Source organism: Orussus abietinus, unplaced genomic scaffold (assembly GCF_000612105.2).
Source record: "Orussus abietinus isolate OABI.00-Male unplaced genomic scaffold, Oabi_2.0 scaffold22, whole genome shotgun sequence".
Lineage (NCBI taxonomy): Eukaryota > Metazoa > Arthropoda > Insecta > Hymenoptera > Orussidae > Orussus > Orussus abietinus.
In genome coordinates this window covers 1,067,093-1,079,265 of record NW_019394596.1, presented here as the reverse complement: position 1 = coordinate 1,079,265, position 12,173 = coordinate 1,067,093, and the positions used below count along the sequence as shown (strand labels likewise).

Sequence of the window (12,173 nt, the reverse complement as noted above, 5' to 3'; positions counted from 1 at the left end):
GCTTAATTGACCTACTAAGCGTACAGTTATGGATGCTACTTACAATTACGGGTAACTCTATCAGTTCTGTCCAACTGTGTTAATTTATTTATATACAATTATGTGTTCATTGTGTAAATACTTAAAACATGCTTAAAGTACAACTCGATATAAATCTCGGTAGTTACTTCAAGCTGCTTCTTACAATAGCAAAGTGGTGACGATTCATATAAATTGATCATTAAGTTACGATTTTATGAGACTCTGAAATAGAAATTGAGTGAATGATCATTACATGTTGTAGCTAAAGGTTTCTTTCTGGTTGTCTACAAGACAGACCCAGTCAGGTACTCGATTTAATTGTAAATAATTTTCCTTTGTAATATATCTGGATGGTAAATCAGCTGTGCCGAAAATCGCACCACCAAGCCAAGCAGTATAATTGGGTTTACTTGGTGCGGTGTGAAATTTAAATGTTGTCAGTTTCAATTTTTCAGAATATAAATTGCTGCGCAGCAAAGTCAACAATTCAGTCTTAAGCCGACTGACAAAACCTTTAGCCATTGTTGTTCCACCAATTAGAAGAATATTTTCTGCTAATTCCCTTCTGCTATCGATGGAGCACTAAAATAAATTACAAATATAAAAGGTTGTTATATAATGCCGTTTTTTTTTTTAAGTAGAATTTAAGAAATACAAAATGCATGTATTACCTTAACGATAGCATCAAGTATCATTGTCGGTATACTGAGATTGTCATTATCTCGCTCCCATAACACTTCAAATGACTTCTCCCTTATGTACCCTGGAATTTCAAAACTTTTTCGTCCAGGGTATTTTACCGAAGGTGGAGGTGCGGGAAAATCATCAGTCTCCAATTTGTTCGACCTTTCCAAAGTGGTCACAAAACACGTTCGAACTTTTATATCTTCAATCAATTTTTCCGTTATGTCCACATCCGGTACTTTTGTTTTTAATTCCTGATTAATATACCTGTTAAAAATAAAACATGGTATAAAATAATTCTGAATATACTATTATTAAAACTTTGAGCAACATTGTAGAAAGCAATCTTCAAAACAATAAGTACAAAACTAATTTAATATTTTCACTAACTGATGTACTGCCTGAGCAGCAAGGGGCAGGGCTTGCCATGCTTTTAGGACTGGAACACCTTTATAAATAGGAATCAGCGTTGCTTCTTGGTACCCAACATCCAATACAAGGGCGGTATCAGTTCCAAGAGAACTAGTAGCCATCAGATGAGACGGTAAGATCATTAAAGATCCAATCTCGAAATGACGAAACATTACTTTTGCCAGTGTATCTCTGAATTGTGTAGGACTGAGTAGTGACTCGATCACAACCACTCTTATATCCTTAGGAGTAATGACAACGTGCCTAGAAAAAATGTAAATGAATTGAGACTTATTAATCATAAGCAGTTAATGTACCTCAATCATCGTCAGTTATCATAGATGTTTACTTGAAAAATAACTGATGAATAAATTCTACTAGCAGCTGATAAAGATCCTGAGTATCCTTGTAATGAAAGATTTGTCGGATCTCCTTAGTTTCCGGGCATTTAACTTCGGTTCTTATAATACCACGAGGAGCCGCTTCTCCAGCATATCCAAACCTATGTAAAGGTAATAATAAAATAAAATGAATCGTTTCGATGAAACATTAGACAGCACTAGAAAAACGAGATAATAAAATGAAATCAAACTAAATGGTAACGTTCCCCATGTACTCGTACTTTGTATATGCACAGCCTATATCGAGTACGACGACCTGCTTCTCGGAAACATATCTAATTCCTTCGTATCGTAGCATTTTGTATGTTCGTTAATATTTATCATAGAAGAGTCAATTACAAAAATCTTGACTTAACCTAAAAGCTTTTGACAGCTTTTAACGTTTCTTACGGACACCATACAACCGTGGCACCGATTGGCCGACGCCTTGGCCACTCTTGTCACAGATGGTGATTCCTCTGCCGCGGGCTTTCTACGGTGGCGCCATATAGCGGAGGAAGTGGCAACCTTGATATCAACGCGCTGCGCGGAAAAGGAGACAGTTCCCAATATTATCTTCCGCGAATCTTCTATAAACCTCCGGTTCGTTCTCTAAGGTGTCGCTGGAATCATGTTCCATGATTGAGTAACGCGATTAGACCGTGACATGATATATTTGTAATATCTTGAAACCTGAATTGCGAAATCAAGTCGAAAGGACGATCATTATGCATTAAAAATGTGTAATAATGAACATTGAAGGCTGAACTTCTGAGAGACAAATGGTATATCTTCTTTTTTTTTTTTTGCAACGTCACCGTAGACGATAATTCGGGGTAAACCATGGAGCACATGTACCACCTGTTCTGTTATCATTTCCTACATTTACTAGAATGAATAAAAGGTAGAAACGTAACGGTTGAAGCGTGTCAGTTAAAACAACCGAGCTGTTGTTCACTTCTCCGATATATTATCCTCCTCTAACAGATTGTTATTTTTAGTGATCCCGCCCGTCAAACAGCGGCGAAGGCTACAATGGGTTCGATAGAATTATCGACCGCTACTGATAGTTGATTATCAACGTCCGAGGTTGCTCGCGAGGCGAGATGCAATCGTTATAATTACTTCCGAATTAAAACTCCTTTAGCGGGAATAGGTGCTCCAATTTATCATCGCCCCGGACAATCCGTAAGTTCCTCGACGGCAAATAGTGCAGAGATTCGGGAGGAACCGCTTATCTTAATTAGGTTTACTAAATTCCCCCCTTAATTTTGCGACGCTAATTAGAGGGTCGCTTATATTCCCGTTCTAGCGGGTCGACGATTTCACCGATGGAACTGATCTTTCATCAGTGGCAAGTCCAGTCAGGGGAATAATGACGTATCGAAAACTTGGCCGAGCAACACGGATGATGCAAGTCCTCCTCTCTGTATATAAAAGGGAAGTGTCGTGTCAGTTTTCAAGTATAGTCAAGTTCAGTCGCTCGCGCGGTCCGACTTAACCGTCGCTTTGGATTAGGAGCCTCGTCTGAAATTAATTTAAACGTAAGTACGACCGAGGATCGCTCAATATTCCGGGTAATTATTTAATCTCCTATTTCTCGCATTACTTTTCGAATCGTCACGATGACTGTCCCGGCGAGCCGTGTCTCGCATTAAGCTTACTCACGGTACGGTTAAACAGTTTTCGACGATTTGAAATTAGCTCGTGAAACTTAATAAAAAATTGAAAAATAATACCTTTTCCGTACAATTTTTGGGTGTAATCGCAAGTCTAATTTTTCTCGAGCATTGTCTATAGGATTACTAATATATCTCTGTCCCCGGTAGCATCCCATTTTGGAGTAGTCATGGCCGACTCGGTGTTCCGCACCCGTTCTCTGGGAACCGCAGCGGAAGGTTTGAGAGACCAATATGCTGACGGCAAAGCCGCCAAAGTCTGGGAAGTCTTCATAGGCGACAAGAAGGAGAGGACGCAGAATTACAGGGACTTCTTGGTGGGTCTCCTGAGGGAAAAAGGATGCCGCCGAATCCTGGACGTGGCCTGCGGAACGGGAGTGGATTCCGTCATGCTACTCGAGGAAGGATTTGAGGTCGTCAGCGTGGATGCGTCCGATAAGATGCTGAAGTACGCCCTGAAGTCCAGATGGGAACGGCGGAAAGAAGTCGCCTTCGATAACTGGAGTAAGTTTCCTCACCTGACCTGGGAAGGTGAATTTTCAAGCGATTAAAATATACTCGTTGCTTCCTTACGCCAGGTCTTCTGGATTTCATCATTTAAGCTAATTGTACGTGCCGACAGACGGGACCCTCGGTATCTACCAGTGGAAACAAAAACAAAAAACAGGAATTTTATAATGGAAAGGGGTCGGGTCTTTATCGCTGCAGGTCAATCTTGATGATCCCTGTGACACCGCTTATGGTGCAAAGTGTTATCCAGCGACATCATTGCTTATCGGCGACGGCAGCGCGCGATTTTACCCTCATGCATAGAAATACGGGGATAAATATCAAGAGAAATATTTGATAAACAATCGGCTAAGTTAGGTGATACGAAAATGTTAATCAAGGCGTAACCGCTTCCGTTGATTTTCGACTTTTGCAGTAATCGAGGAGGCTAATTGGCTGACACTGGCAGATGACATCAGTGACATCATAGGCGATGGTTTCGACGCTGTCATTTGCCTGGGTAACAGCTTCGCTCACATGCCCGATTCTTTCGGCGACCAAAGGGAGCAGAAGTGAGTAGCCAAATTCGGATGCTTATCGTGTCTAAGTCTTCCCGGAGATGCCCAATAATTTTACAATTTTCCTCTCGTTCCAGACAAGCATTCCGGAATTTCGAGCGCTGTGTAAAGCCTGGTGGCCTGTTACTGATAGATCATAGGAATTACGATTACATCATTTCCACGGGAGATACACCGTCAAAGTGCATATACTACAATGTACGTAGCTTGTACAGTGTTAACTAAGCATAAGTCTTGTATAATTTACGCCGTTACGTGTATCCATATTGACATGTCTTTGCCTTTTTAGAGTAAGCACATGACCGACATAAAAACCTCCGTCCTGTACGTGTGCGGCAAGCCCACCATCGTTACCCTGGATTACATGATATCCTTGGATAATCAGGGAAACGTGGATGTCAGCGAATTCCGTCTGTCATACTACCCTCACCGGCTGAACGTGTTTCGCAATATGATCTCCCAAGCCTTCGATTTCCGAGCCAAACACACCATCTACGGAGATTTCAAACCTCTCGACGAGATCCAGAGTCCCGGGTTCTATATCCACGTGTTAGAGAAGCCTATGTAGGGCCCCGCGTGGATTCCTCTGTAAACAAAAAATACGTTATCCTTGATAAGGAACTTGAATCATCGGGGCAAGAAGTCATCACTGCGAGGGTTCTCCGAGGAGGGACAGGAAGAACCAGGAAGCATCTGCACGGATGCATTCCCCGGGAAAAGAATCACTGTCAATGCCGATTGACGAATTATCTATTGACTTTACGTATCCACTTTTTATTTCTTACTCGCCAATCGGGCCCAGATATTCTTTATAGTAGGCGCGTGCATTGCCGAAGACGATCTCGAAGAGCTCGGCAGGATTCCTTTTGCGAGATTAGTACCTATCTTCATTACCGAAGCATTTCGACTTCACGTTACGAAAATACAGCCGCGATAATAGGGTAGGTTTGCGGTAAATCAGTGCAAGACCTTTGTCCTTGATAACGCGTCTTGACGTTATTGTATACACTTCGAGGATGTTTTTGGCCATAAAATATAATACACGAAGAAGCAAAAAATGGGTTATTAATAAGGGTCGTCGGTCGAGGGCCAAAGATAGGAGATTGGTCTCAGACGTTTTTATTAGAAGTTCGAAAGCAGCTCTCTTTTGAGTATTCTAGCCAGGCGCTTCGTTCGATGCTACAATTTGATTTCTCGAGGGCTTCTCGAACGAACGTTAGCGGCACACTATGTATGTACAACGACATCTTTGCTCGGGGTGGCATCCCTCCTCGACGACGTTAACCCTCGATCATTCTACACGACGAGTCGATTATTCTTTCTCTACGCTAATCCACGTTCAAGGCATTCCCAGGAAGCCGGAATCTCGTAAAGATTACGGTAAAATGAAATTAACAAGCCATATGTTAAATTAAAATTAATTCCCCGGAGTTAACCGAGGCTCTGTAAGGAACGGCCGTCCCGAAGGTCCATTAGAAATTGTTTATAAATGATAAGCGACCTTCCAGGCATCCCGTATCAACGTTAATCGAGGGTTACGAATCGTCTCGAGGCTCTTCCTTCTTGTGAAAATGTTAAAGCGTGAGGAACCTGCTGGTTCCGAAGGGAGCACGAGGATTTTCTCTTTACTCAAGTGTCCTCCGAGAGGCGAGTCAAAGGATCCTCTTTCCGGAGAGGGACTTCGGAAAATTCATTTCCCCTCTCCGGGGTTGCCGCCAACGATCGTTTAACGTGAAAATGAACGTTCGCCAGGTGACCCCATGGCGAGGAGAGATTTCTCGTGAGTTTCGGCGCTATTTAAGATGCGAAACGGATGCCGAAGAGGGTCGCTCTCGTTGGCTTCGACGGTTTCGTTGTCTTTCCCTCCAGCTTGCAGTCGCGGTTTCGGCACTCCTTATCGAGGTGTAGAAAATGACGAGGGCGAGGTTACAAGATCGAGGGCTGATAGCGCAACGGACTGCCCATATAGAAAAATGGACGAAGTATTACGGTTATAGCAAAAATGTCCCCCCTCCTAGTAATTTATGTGTACACATATGTATATCTCCTCCTCTCGATATTACACTCGCCAGACTTTCGCTCTACCTGTCCGCTGATAACAAAAGTAGCTCGCACAGAAGACGTCATCCCGGAGAATCTTAGAATCGGCGAAGGGAAAAGGAAAAGAAAAAAAAAACATTATTCAACGTGCAATTGATATCCTTTGTTATCAGGGTTGGATTCGCAAGCCGAGAGTTTATACTTCGTCTAGCCTCGTCGCCATCTCCGAAAATCCATCCCCCGAAATGAAAAGCCCCATTGATTTTCCAATGCATTTGTCAATACTACAGGCACATCTCGTAGCTTTCCACGTGGAGAAATTATCCGGAGATAAATTACGGGCGAGTCGGAAATAAATTCGATGATAAGGTCTAGATAAGCTAGCGGTAGGATTTTTATCCGGCAAAGAGATGCACGCTCGACATTTCTCGAAGCGACATAAGGGCTGGAAAATTGCGAGAACGTCTCTTTCGAATGTTTAATCGTCTGCTTCCTCTTATCGTGCATCGCGCTTATCGAGCCTCCTTCCCGATTAGATCGCGGAGGGGAAAATAATCGGAGAAAAGACGAGAGACGGATTCGCGGAGACGAGTCGGCGGCTCCCTCGTGCCGAAGTGCGACGAGAGCTTTTTCCAAGATTTACAGCGGTTCGGCCTCGTCGGCTTAAGGTTCCCTTAACATCGGTAATTAAATGCAAAGAGAGCGAGCCATTCTCGAGCGGCAACTCTTGCGGGGTTTGCTCCTTAGACTCTTACAACTAGTCCTGTACAACAGCGCGTCTCCTGTCGAGCACCCCGAAGGAGCAGATTCTGAATTAAAGACGTGTCGATCGTCGAGCGATTCGAGCGGCGTCGCGACCTATCGATTCGGGACAGTGGAGAATAAATCCCGAGACACGTGGGGCTGTTCGTTCAATTAGTTATCTATTCATCTTTGCCGACTTCTACGCAAACTGCTGGACTGGTAATGCGAGGAAGTGTACGCACCGTTCCAAACGAAAGGGAGCGAAATTCCGGGTACCGAGCGGAGATATCGGTGAACAAAATTTCACAATTCTGGCACGTTGGTCAAATCGGGGGACCGACGATACCGCGATTTTGCAAACGAACAGACCTACGGTTCCCAGCCTAAGTACACTTTGAACTGCGACCGCGAACGCGCCGCGACAAATGCGAGACGATAAGCACGATGAGCCGCGACGTCCCCGCACGCAGGGACGATTGTCCATTTATTGCAAAGTAGCAGATATAAAAAATGTTAATATTTATAATATTTATATATATATATATATATATGTATGAGTATGTATCACATGGTTTTTGTTGTTCTCCCTCCTGCCACTCAGCCCTGTAAAAAGAGTCGCGACCCGGCGACCCTTTTTACTCGGCGAGGGCACCGATCTTACGCGCTTAGCGCTCGCCGTTATTTCTAGGCGTTTTACGTAATTAATGCGTTTTATGAAATTTATGCAATTTATGCCATTTATGCAATTCATGCAATTCATGCCGTTTATGCAATTTATGCGCGCTAACGCGGCTGTTTTACTTTATGTACAACCACTATGCGGCCCAGCGTTAAGTGCACCAACGAAGTTAAAAGGATTATTTCGCGTCTCCCTAGGTACCTCACGTTGGTTTGCTATTTTATGGGAGAACCCTTCCACCGTGAACCGTGTCCCATTCCCTAATTGCGGGTAATTTCGTTGGCAGCACTTCGGCTCCATGCATTGCAACGTGCTGAAAGATCATTCTGCACCTTTCTACTCCGATTCGACCCTAATGGAATGACGTATCTTCGTCTGGTGCAAGCACCCTCAATGCAGGTTTCTTTTTTCCTTTCAATGAAATTTTCTGTACGTCGCTTATTAATATTTGATACGCAATAAAGGCGCAGCGCTGCGCGACAAGAGGGCACATGAAATCCGCGCCCGTCAAAAGGCGCGATATGTGGCTTGCAGACTGCCAGAGCGTTCAACATTTTCGCCTAGTATATTTATATTTATATTCATATATAAACTACGAATAGGGCCAGCTATGTCGTCTCTCTTACTAAAACCTAATCAACAAATCTCTCGTAACCTCAATAATTCATTTGTATAACGTGAAATAGTTGCTTTAGTCATTCGTCGCCCACAGCTACCTATACAATATGTATACATATACTTCATTGCGTATGTCACGCGTGTCTTTTCTCGCGTATATATATATATATTTATTTATGGATGTATTCGTATGCACTGCATTCTCCGAATTTTGACTACGATATGAGCTATGACTTTCATTTCACCGCCCCGAATAATCTGATGCCGCGATCTTAATGAATGACTTCTGCGACTCTTGACGGAACCTCCGGTGATTTTGTACAGGGGGAATTGCGTCGGCGGAATTCCGGATGATTGGGCTAGGCCGTCTTTACAGCAACCTGTATTAACATCGACCCGGCACGACTTGATGTACGCGACATGCTCGATTAAACGCCTGATAGAATTAGTGCCAGAATTTTCCTAGGCCATTATGCTTCTCGGGGGAGAAAAAAAAAAGAATCGCTTTTCTGTCAAGGAGCGTGGGATCCGCGCTATCGATTCGTGTTGACTCAATGCAAGCCGTTATCGATATCTAAAAATTATTCGGCGAAGTGAAGAGAGCGCATGCGCACCCGCAACCGGTCGTACCTCTAGTAAATTAACTTCTCGTGATAACCAACTCAGGGACATTAAAGAATTTCAAAGACACGTGATTCATTATCCGAGGACCCCTCGCTCCTCGATTTCATGTAGCGGTTCAAACGCCAGTGTAGCAATAACAGCCATTTTCCAAAAACCGACCCGTTTGCGTTTAGGCTGCACCGCGAGTGCACGTCCTACGCTACAATTACGGTACGATACGAGTTACATAGTTACAGTGTCCCTGCGTATGTATACTATATATATTTAAACGTGCCTCTCGGCTTACAATTTTACCTAATATTGCTGTTTGCCTCCCGTAAGTACCGAGCGAGTACGCGCGATTAGGTCCACCTCGAACCCGAGCTCCCGGGCCCAGGTCGTCCATAAAATCCCCTCCTGACATCGGAAAATGACTCGAGTGATAACGCGAAGCGTGCCTTGTGCGACACCGAGGAAGGACTCGTCGCACACTAGAACCGCGTCGAGGAACGCCCGTGGAAAACGAACAAGGATTCGTCTTATTCCCAAGTTCCAGGTCGCACCCTAAGTACCAAAACGCGTCGTACGATCGGCGATTGGGCCCGATTACACGGGGCATAGCGCACCTTATGACGTTAGAATACATGAAATACGGCGTAACGTGAGGTTGGATCGCAGATTTCGAGAAGCCCTTCCCACCGATTTTTATCCTTTCCCCTCATAAGCGAGATTGGCAGTCGACGGTACTCGCCGCGTGATTCGTCCCGAAACAAGCGGCTCTAAGGCTAACCTTAACAAATGAATTCGGCCCGACCGGTATATCAAAGTCACCTAGAGTCCGATATCAAAGTTGATAACAGCTTGCGGATAGTGTCCTCGTCCCAGGAAATCCCTCGCTAGCTAGACTACCGACAATTAATCGTTACGGACAGTGAACAGAGATCCTCGAAGGGGCCCTCGAATCTACAAGGATGGAGACGCTCCGCTAATCCTCGACGTCCTCGAGATGACACCGATCTGACAATTGCGCGAGGAATGGTTTTAGGCGCGTCTAAACGCTAAGCATCGAATACAAAATCCCCTATATATTTTGCGTATTTTTCGTTTTTTTTCTCTCCGTTTTTATGTCATGCACCATCAAGGCCAGAGGAAGCTTTTCGGAATTCTACCTCGCCCCCCGCAATGGGCCGTTCGACGACGATTTCCATCTAACTCTTGGCTCCCAGCTGCTCGAGGAGAACGTTCGCTCGGCATTCGCCCGTTAAAACATCCCCCCTAACGGCGCAGATATCCGGCGAATGTCCCGTGAATGTTCCATGAACGTCCCGTGATCACGGAATATCCACAGGATCTCCATGGAATTATTGCGCCGTCAGGGCGTCACCCTCCGTTGAACGGTGACTCGCTCTTCCCAACGACGACCCGATCGCACTTAAGCCTACGTCTCGGATTATTCAACCGTTATTGTACATCATCCTATTGCGTGTAGTATACCTATTGTGTATCTCGTAATACGTGAGATCGCTCTGAATACTTCGATGTCTTGGAAAAGCAGGCGCAAGCGAAAGGAGCCGCGATTCGTCGAATTCCGTCAGGCCGCGTAATACGACGTCAGGCTCGTAGTCGGCCTCGGGGTTGAATCCTATCACAGAAATTCCTTCCTAGATTACGGATACGCGAACGTCCCCGGGATTCGCGCGTTTCGCCAGAGCGTTCGAACGGTCCTCCTACGATATACAAATCGACGTTCCCCGGTAAAGGAGGTCTAACGATAACTCGACCCACGAGCAAGGACTCTTCGACGTTCCCGGGCGGAAGATCCTCCTTATCGAATCCTCTGCCTGCATTAGAGCCGATATCGTACGCGACTGGATGCTTCGGACGGTCGTAATCTGCATATGTACACACATCCAGGCTACCCCGACAGTTCCGGAGGCCAGAGACCCTGAAGAGCCTCGTCGAGAAGCCCCTGAAAAAGAGCACCGAGGGGCACCCGCGACCTTGCGGACGAGCATTAGGGGATTGACGAATTTTCACAAGTACTCTCTGGGTCTCGGAGGCGGTCTCTTCCTCTCCGACCTTTCGGTCCTCTCGACACCTCCACCCTGCTCCCGGTCTTCGGAGCTCTCCAGCATCTGCGTGGTCTCCGTCGGTTCCGTAGGACTCACGGGTTGCGTGGCAAGAGGGGCCAAAGGCGCCGCGCCCTTGTTGCGAGATTTGCTCCTTCGTTTCCTCAGGATGAGAGGTCCGATGCCGCTGGAGTCCTCCCTGGAGGTGGACGCTTGGGTCAGCCTCTCCAGGAGCTCCTTGCTCATCTCCCTGGAGGCCTTGTAGTCCGAGGAGCCGCCCGACAGCCGTCCCTCTAACGAGATGTCCTTCAGCCTATCGGGCGGATGATGATGATGGTGGTGATGGTGATGATGCTGCGGTAGGGGTTGCTGCTGCTGCTGCAGCTGCTGCAGCTGCTGTTCCTGCTGCTGCGCCTTCGCGAGACGTTCGCTGGTCGTCAGCTGATCGGCCGTGGTGCTCGAGGTCGAGGCTGATTTTTGGACTTGGACGTCCACCCCGTTCCCTGGGGACGAGGTGGTCGGCGTCCCGTTTTGTCCGCGTTCCGACCCGCCCTGGGACTGCGAGGTGCCCGTGGACGCGACCACGGAGGGGATGGCCACCCTCTGGGAAGACTGCACTTGCTGCTGAGGGGTCCCCGAACTGGCCTGCGGAGTCCCAGCGACGGGGATCTTGGTGATCAGGTTCTGCAACATGTCCTCGATCTTCGCGAGCCTCTGGTTCACCCGCTGGACCTCGAGCTTCAGGTCGACCTTGACCTCGAGCACGGCAGCCAGCATCTCCCTGTCGTGGCTCGGCTGGCTCGTGATGAGGCCCCCGTCGTAGCTTTCGAACCTCTTCAGCGACAGCTGTTTCGAGTCCACTCCCAGGCTCTGACCCTGGTCCTTGGCGTGGTCCCCGCTGTCGCTGACCTCCTCTATGGTCCCGCTCAGCTTCCCCAGCTTCGGGAAGACCTTGTTCGTCCCGGCACTCGAGCTGGGCCTCGAATCCCTGGCACTTAAGGACCTCTTGAAGGTGTCGGCCGCAGAGCCGACTTCGCTCCCAGAATCCAAGCTCGAGCTTCCTGGAAGAATAATTCGCATAATAATTCTCGTCGCATCTGGATTCCTGCGATGGGTTTATCGCCAACGCCAGCGGGCCGAACGGGTCTCGGCGTATCTCTGGCCGGTGCCATCCGCTC

The 12,173-nt window shown here is 46.6% G+C and overlaps 3 protein-coding genes across 3 annotated transcripts in view; 1 reads left to right on the top strand and 2 right to left on the bottom strand.

Moving 5' to 3' along the window:
* Nucleotides 1–64: 64 nt before the first annotated feature.
* On the bottom strand, nucleotides 65–1,946 carry LOC105702089 (actin-related protein 10). The gene is made up of 5 exons (XM_012429378.1): nucleotides 1,739–1,946; nucleotides 1,466–1,618; nucleotides 1,096–1,380; nucleotides 693–972; nucleotides 65–603 (listed from the first exon to the last, which is right to left on the bottom strand). The coding sequence occupies exons 1-5, from the start codon at nucleotides 1,813–1,815 to the stop codon at nucleotides 271–273; spliced, it is 1,128 nt and encodes a 375-aa protein (XP_012284801.1). The 5' UTR covers nucleotides 1,816–1,946; the 3' UTR covers nucleotides 65–270.
* A 630-nt stretch (nucleotides 1,947–2,576) lies between these two features.
* On the top strand, nucleotides 2,577–5,300 carry LOC105702090 (glycine N-methyltransferase). The gene is made up of 6 exons (XM_012429379.2): nucleotides 2,577–2,684; nucleotides 2,809–3,040; nucleotides 3,326–3,679; nucleotides 4,101–4,236; nucleotides 4,320–4,440; nucleotides 4,532–5,300. The coding sequence occupies exons 3-6, from the start codon at nucleotides 3,346–3,348 to the stop codon at nucleotides 4,808–4,810; spliced, it is 870 nt and encodes a 289-aa protein (XP_012284802.1). The 5' UTR covers nucleotides 2,577–2,684; nucleotides 2,809–3,040; nucleotides 3,326–3,345; the 3' UTR covers nucleotides 4,811–5,300.
* Nucleotides 5,301–10,959: 5,659 nt separating this feature from the next.
* The window catches only part of LOC105702178 (potassium voltage-gated channel protein eag), a 28,378-nt gene continuing 27,164 nt past the window's right edge, over nucleotides 10,960–12,173 (bottom strand). Inside the window, exon 12 of the mRNA XM_012429550.1 lies at nucleotides 10,960–12,056. Within this exon, the coding sequence (XP_012284973.1) occupies nucleotides 10,960–12,056 (1,097 nt within the window). The remainder of the gene's footprint in view (nucleotides 12,057–12,173) is intronic.